Here is a 7,965-nt window from a genome sequence, read left to right as displayed (position 1 = left end):
GGGGGCACTTATTGCTGAAATAAACAATGTAGATTCTCAGATACACTATCACTTCAATTGTATTAATTTTCTTTTACCTTTCTGTTTTCCCTCAAGACTTAATAGATATCTGACTAGTAAGTTAATACATAAATCTAACCAATACAAGTATTGCATTTCTCATAAGTTTCTCCTAACTTGATCTTCCTCAGGTTGTTCTGCTTGGATTTATTGTACTGTGTAGGGCCAGTGTGCTCTTCAGTTTAATGTGATGTGGGCAGGTTACAGGACTGGTTCTGTGGTCTGGATGGATGCTTTGTCGGTGTGGGCTCTTTACTGTCTCTTAGAAGTGGTTCCTGCTCCCATAAGCTATCAGACCCATTCTGCTCAAGCTTCTGAAGGGGCTTGAGCATATTCTTTTTCAAACCCTGAACTTTGCAGGTTCATGATGTTGGGAAAACTCAGTTGGGGAAACAGCCAAGACACTGTAAAGACTCCAGAAGCACTTCTGCTTTAGCTAGCACAAGAAACATCAAAATCTGTCGGAAGCAAGTGCCTTTATATAATTTCTTGACTCCATCCTGCTATGCATTACTTTTCAGCGTTGAGGTTAGTTCTTAAATATCTTGTCTCTGGTCCCTCAAAGGAATAAATTCTGCTATATTTTATTAAACCTTTAGAATTGATTTGTAATCAAAAGGACTTAATCTGAATAAGGATTATTGAAAATTATTAACCATATTTCATGGTCCAAATGGAATTCAGGTCCAGCTTTCTAAAGTGGAGTTTATAGACTGACAATTCTCTACTAACATCTGATAAGATGTGGAGAAAGTGTGGTGTTTTCCAAATGTTTAATACCTCTTGTGATTTTTATTTTGTATTTTCTATTAAATTCTTTTTAGGAGTTTTGATTCTTTTGGCTAGGATATCTGGTCTGTATGATATGTCATTCATCTACTGCAGTATCCAAAGCTATTATACTCAATAGTAACTTCTTTTAAAAGACTTCTGATTGTAGTAGTAAGCCTGAAGGTAAGTTCTGGGATTTGGGGAATTGGGGTGAGTTGTTTTTTGGTTGGTTGGTTTTGGTTTCTTATTACATGTGTTTGGGTGGTGGTGGTAATAAGGTAGAAGAGGGAAAGATGAACTGTGCTTTCATTTGATTTCTGTGTGGAGGTCCAGGATACCTGGGTGTCTGGGAAGTCTACACTAACACTGCCTGAGCTTTTTTGTTACTAAGGCTGAAACCACTCCTGAAGAAGCTTATGCCTTTTAAGAAACTGTAGGGCTAACAAGAAAAAAATGCTGCCTGATGGGCTGTTTGCCCACTTAGAGAGGTTGGACATTGCTTCCCTCTTCATAAGTTACTTTTCTTTGGCTGGGGGCAGCATAAAAAAGCAGAAGAGTCTGGCATATCTGTTGCTTTCATCACCCTCAGCTTATGTGGATGTCCCAAAAGGGCTGAGAAGCGTCATGAAATGTAGGTTTGATGCTCGAGGTAGTGAAGGTTGATGTAGTCAATTGATGGTGTGGGGTGGATGTGAAAGAATTACTGAGCCAAAAGAACAAAATTGCTTTCCTTAGACAAATACTGAAACTTCTCTCACACAGTGGCTAGGGCAGATTAAACTTTTCATGACCTGTTGGAATATTTTTTTTCCTTTTATGTTAGCACTATTAAAAGAGGTGAGCTAGCACCTCCGCTTCCCTTAGTGGTGAAGGTGCGATCTTTGGCTGAGCATGGGTTCTCATTCCAGGATGGGCTGGGAACATTCTAAGCTGTTGGGATGTGCCTGTGGACAGTAAAACTTATGACCCAGTTTACAGGAACTATCTTGTTACTGATTCTTGGTACCAAAGCTATGAATAAGCAGCCTCTTAGAGATGTAGAAACTCTGAATCCTGCCATCCTGCAGCAGATCACAGCTTCTGCAGCACTGCTGCCTGGAAAGACCAGGCGAGTACTCCCTGATCCATTACAGTTAATTAAGCCAATTATCTGAAACAGCTTTCATCAGCAAATTAAACTAGCCCTGTTGACTTTTCCTGATGTGGTCTAAGAAGTGTCTGGACTATCCTTGCCCTTGGCAGAGAGAAAGGCAATACTGTATCTGATAGCTAGAGACCAGTGATCCTTCTACTGACACCTCTGCTTGGAGAGCATATGGCAGCTTAGTTTGGGCCTTTGGGGTGAGTCTGTTTGAACTAACACTTTAGAGACTGAGCATTCATGGTAAAGTTGACTAAGCACTCGTGTTTCAGTGGATGCTACTAGACAAACTGAGCTTTTTGTCTTGCCAGCCTGGATACTTTGTTCATGGTTTTCAACAGCATAACACAATTCACCTACAAGGGAGCTGCAGGATTCTTGTCTCTGAAGTGCACACTCCAGCTATTCAGTGAGTCATATTTATGAAATAAAGAAGTTTAATACTGTTAATAAAACTTTAAGTTTTGTGTAACTCTTATATTTCTGTATGAACTTAATGACGAAAAGGGACCTCCTATATCTAAACAAATACTTGTTAGTGTAGCACACTAAATAGCATAGCTGTCACCAGTGTTGTCTGACTTTTGCATGCTGAGAGAAGACCTGTGCACTAATAACAGCTGTCTATATAGAATTGCAGTTATGTACTGGGGGGATCCCATTTTGTGCGTTTGTGAGCTGATGAATGGTGAGGCTTAGTTGCAAGTTTTAATCTCTAGATGTTAAGCAGTGTTGGAACTGGATAGCTGAAACTGAATGTTTTTAGAGCCCTCTCCTATTCTGGACACAATACAGCACTAAAGTAATCCTGGATAAATGCTATTTTTGTTCAAATTTACCATCTGTTACCCTAGGTTTCTTATCTTAATCTGCTGTTCTTTTAATTTATTACATACTAACAGGAATTTAGAGCAAAAAAATAATAGGTTTATGTGATTTAATTTATTATTTTTTCTGCATTTTTGTTAAATTCAGATTCTTCAGTCAGTTCACTAAAGCTTCAAGCAGAATTTTGTGCAACATAGTGATATAGCATTTTTTAAGTTTTGTGCATTTTAATATTTTCAGAATGTACATATAATCTGTAAGTATATTTAAAGTTTTTCATTGTAGATGCTACTGGCATCAGGATGCTGGTTTGGCCTTCTGTCACTTACCAATCCAGTCACAGCAGCAGGGGATCTACTTTAAGAATATTCAGTCAAGTATCTAAAATGATGAATTTCATTCAGCTGGTAGAGACAAATTTTCTTTCTGTGCAAACCTATTGTCAATGGTACTAATCCAAGATTTTGTCCTAAGAGGTAAGCTCTGAAAAGTGTTTGTTTAGAAACAGAGGTCAAACTGTTCCCTTTCATGTATTTTGAAACACAAAAGTTACCTACTGCAGATACTAGAAAACAACTTCTAGCTCAATAACTAATAACCTGAAGAAATAGAACAGAATACCTATAGTTTCAGAATGGAGAAAGCAAGCATCCTGAAGCTGCAGAATTTGAAGGACACTTTAGCTGATGCAGTAAGAGGAATATAGGTCTATGTAGCTGAAGCAGTATCTTGGGCAGCAAATGTCCATACCTCCTAACAACACACAAAGCTGCTATGTGGCTGTATAGGCAATTCAAGACTGACCTATTGTCTCTTTTTGCAATCTCAGCAGGAGGGTAAGCAGCCCATAATGTCTATACGAAGGATTTATGTCTGCTTATACAGATCACTTTTTCAACCCCCTTTTGTCTCTCACTGAGACTTTGTTGCTCTTTATGCTTTTCCTTTATCATATTGTATGACTGTCAGACACTAGAAGGCTTGAAAATCTTATGCTGCATGTTTTGCCATTTTTACCTTTTCTACCAGTGTCAGTTCTGACCTGATTTCATCAGTATCAAACTGTTAGAGCTAGAAAGACCTATTATATTCATAAGCCTATCACCTAAAAGTATGAGATCTCAGCTTTCAAGCAAAAATATTTTTCTTATGCTACTGCTTTGTGAAACATTGCTTGCTAGGGTAATTTGGACTTGCAGTTGATAAAAAGACAGCATGGTAAAATATTAAAATCTCTATCTCATAAGCAAGTATCTGTCACATATATTTGTTTTCTCAAAAAAAAAAAACCACACACACACTTGATTTTTCAGGTTTGCTGTGTTAGGATGTGGTCTGTCTCTCCTTTTCTGAAATACTCATCCTCACTTTACTGATATAAAGCTCCTAACAAGCCTGTATCTGTTATTTATATTTCTTAATAGAAGGAGTAAACCTCCATCTAAGCATAGAGATGACTGAATAATGACCGTTCACCATTGTTATCTTTGAATGTAATGTATTGTAATTTGACTGATTTTTTTCCCCCCTTGGTTTCTGATATGCAAAAGGAATTGATCCAGTCTAACTGATAGCATGTACCAACAAGTATTTGTGAAATAACCTGGTACTTAAGGTGGTAGCAGCATAACTAGTATTGTCTCCAATTTCTGCATTTTGTTATGCCCTCAAACAGTTTTCAGTCTGTTACAAAATGGAATTTTGGTGAATTCAGACAAAAGCCAAATGTTCACTTTATTTTCTCTAATACTGCCTCTTGTTCCACTAAGTAGGAAATACTTATTGACTCTCATAAGAGAGACTGAGCTAACTTAGAGCACTTTGTTTTTCTCCTTCACTGACAATTCAAGAAAATATAGTGAGTTACTCATCACAGATGTGAGTGTACTATTCTCTCTAGGCACACAGAGGCACACTCACTCCAGAACTAATGTGTGATTGCTTTATGCAGTATGTTGTTGTCATAGAACCTCGAGTTGGGTGTCTGCAATAAGTGAAGAAACAGCATTGCTAAGACACCCAGGTACATCCTGTGGGCATTGGTAGCCACTGCTTGCTCCTGAGAGCGATGTACACATTTCATCTGTGGGGCAGAAGTGTCTACATCTTCAAGTCATTCCTAGTTGTGCAACACTGTATGGTCTTCCAGAAGCTTGAATCTCATCAGGTATCATTTTATCCTACTTTCCATCTTGGCAAGGCCTGCAACGGTGCAGTCTCCAGATGTGCTAGGGGGGCTGTGAAGCTGAGCGGGATGGAGGTACAGAGAAGGGCAGTTCAGCAGTACCGCAGAGGAACAGCCTGAAGTTCGCTGGGCATGCCAGCGCCCGGGAGGGCTGTCACCTGCACACCCCGTCCCGCGGGGCCCGCGGCACAGCCCGCCCTGCCAGGCACAGCCCGCCCTGCCCCACGCTGCCGCCCCAGCGCCCCGCTGAAAGCCATCGTGGAAGGGCGGGAAGGGGGCGCTCCCGCCACAGCCGAGGAGCAGCCGCGCTCCATGCCCGCCGGCTGGCGAGCTGCGCCCTGCGAGGGCTACGGGGCGGCGAGCACGGGCGCGCGGGGTGACGCCGCCCGGCTCCGCGCGGTGCCGGGGGCCCGAGGGGCCGCGCACCCGCCCGAGCGCCGCGGGGGCGGGGCGGCACGCGCCGGGACTCGCACGGCGCCCCCGCTGCCTCAACAACAGCCGCGCGCGAGGCGGCCGCGCGCCCGGCACGTCCCGCCCGCGCCTGGCGCGAGGCTCCCAGAGCTCTCCCGCTGCCGCCCGCCGTGCCTCCCGCCGCCACGTGACCTGCCGCGCAGGGGCAAGATGGCGGCGCCCAGAGCTGTCAGCGCGCTGCGGAGTGGAGGTGAGCGCGCGCCGCCACGGGACCGGGGTGAGGGAGGGAGGCGCGGGGCGGAGCGGGGAGAGGCGCGCGCGAGCCGGCGCGGCCGTGGCTGCCGCCTGTGCGGTGTCAGCGCTGCCGCCTGTGCGGTGTCAGCGCTGCCGCCTGTGCGGTGTCAGCGCTGCCGCCTGTGCGGTGTCAGCGCTGCCGCCTGTGCGGTGTCAGCGCTGCCAGCGCTGCGCGGGCCCTGGGCGCCCGGGCTCCTCACCTGGCTGGCGCCGGTCAGAGCGGCACAGCGCCCGCCGGCTTGCGGGGGTGAACAGCCCGGGGCCCGCACCGCACGGGTGAGACACGGGAGCGTTTCGCACCCGTTTTGCTGGGATAATTCTTGCTGGGATAATTTCAGTGCTTGGCAAAAAGTAATCTGTCAGAAGTGCGTTTGTTTCCTCTGCCAACGCACTCAGCCGCAGAACTTACTGCACGCTGGCGCCTCAGTGTATGTGACGGCTTTTCAGGTCCCTCGCTCTCCCATGTCCTCCCAAAAGCAGCTTTTCTGCCACCTAACCGGTCACAAGTGAATCACTCCCGTGTGTCTTACTGACTTGTTAACATGTAAGAACAATTGTACAAGATGCTCTACTCCACTGAGAAATGTGTTACGTTATGCACGTAATGTTATTTATCTCTCATTCCTTTCCCTCAACGTTTCAGTGTCTTGTGTTAAATAAGATTGGAACCTCTTGGGGCACCATTCTGTGTTTCTTTTTAACACTTATTGTAAAATCTTAAATGTGTAAACAGAAGGAAATACCTCACAATGATCTTGACGAGAGACTTTTATATGATTACTTTTTTTTGAGACTGTCAGACATTTAGTGTTGTAATATGGGGCAGAGTGATCCCAGACTAATCTTAACTTAAATATTAAGCTGCGCTGTGTTTTCAGCTAAAGCATAATATTGCCATGCTTTTCAGCTGGCATAACAAAGTATCAATTCCTTTTTCTCATGTTGTTGATCCTGATCTTATACTGTGCTTTTACTTTTCATTCTATCCAATATTCTTGAAAAACAGTGGAAAATGTAAAGACTTTTTCTTCATAGTTAATCCTGAATTTAGCAGGGCAGAAATGCCATGTAATTTTTTTTTCAGTGACTCATGTTCCCATAAAGAAATTTCAGTTTGACTGGACTTTTGGAGTCTGAGCCTCAGCTGAACTCTGGGAAGAGCTGCAACATTTGGCCTTCAGAGTCTCCTATTTGTTATATTTCTAACAGCTGTCAAAACCTTCACTCTTTCACATGTGTGCAAGTGTGTGGAACAGAATCACATTTTTTAGTATATAATACCATACAAACAATAGTTTATTAGTTTTAGTCTTAAATGGATTAAAATTTGGTGTGCAGCTTCATACTGCTCTTCATTATTTGCCTCAGCAGTTCTGTGTCTGCCATGTTTTTGCTGTGGATATTGTTTTGGTCACGTGTCTGTGCCCTGCCGGCTCCTCTGGCCCCCTCCACACCTAGAAACCCAATGTCTGTCATCCAGTTAAAAGAGCCAAACCGTTTAAATTTGTTAAGCCCTCACACCGTCCCTTCAGGCATCAGACCTTGTTCAGCTCCCTCAGTGGATATGCATTTCCAGAAGTTGAAAAAGCAAAACTGTCATAGTTCAGACAAGACTGATTAAACTAAATCCAATTTTCTCTGAATTGGACAGTTCAGTATAATTTAATTTGCAAATACTGAAAGACAGAGGTAATTTAAATTAGATTTCTGCTCACCTAAGGGAATCTATTCTACCTAAATGGAATAAAAATTGCTTTTTATAGCCTCTTTTGTGGGTTTTTTTCTTTATTTCTGCTGTCATGTTTTTATAAATTACGAAAGGAAAGTTTTCTTTATTATGGAACTGTTTCTAGATAAGTGCATTTGAACAGCAGAGATCTTGGAAGTTTTTATACTGGTTAAACACTTCCTCCACATATCAGAATGACTTAGGCTAGCAAAAAAAAAAAAAAATCTTTATTATATTTGAAAAAAGAAAATAAGTTGGACAAAAGATTGCAGGAAGCTAAAAGGACAGTCTGTGTCTTTTCAGTAGGTATATTGAGAGTTCATTGGAATATTCTTTGCAGAATGTGTCAGAATTGCAGCACTGTCAACCCAAGGAGAAGGTACCTGACGTTGTAAGAGTGTGAGCGGTTTGCACAAACCTTTGTGAAACTCTGCACGCTCTGACTTCAGAGTGGCCTTGCAGTGGTTGAACTGAGTTTTAGCTGTCACTCCTTCTTGAACAGTATTTGAAAATAATTTTACAGGTGATTCACGAATGTGTGAATTG

At 43.0% G+C, this 7,965-nt stretch overlaps 1 protein-coding gene across 1 annotated transcript in view; it reads left to right on the top strand.

The window, feature by feature from the left end:
* Positions 1-5,565: 5,565 nt before the first annotated feature.
* The window catches only part of METAP1D (methionyl aminopeptidase type 1D, mitochondrial), a 47,804-nt gene continuing 45,404 nt past the window's right edge, over positions 5,566-7,965 (top strand). The window contains exon 1 of the mRNA XM_080346808.1: positions 5,566-5,646. Within this exon, the coding sequence (XP_080202934.1) occupies positions 5,607-5,646 (40 nt within the window). The 5' untranslated portion in view covers positions 5,566-5,606. The remainder of the gene's footprint in view (positions 5,647-7,965) is intronic.

Source organism: Nesoenas mayeri, assembly GCF_963082525.1.
Source record: "Nesoenas mayeri genome assembly, chromosome: 6".
Lineage (NCBI taxonomy): Eukaryota > Metazoa > Chordata > Aves > Columbiformes > Columbidae > Nesoenas > Nesoenas mayeri.
This window is presented reverse-complemented; position numbering and strand designations above follow the sequence as displayed.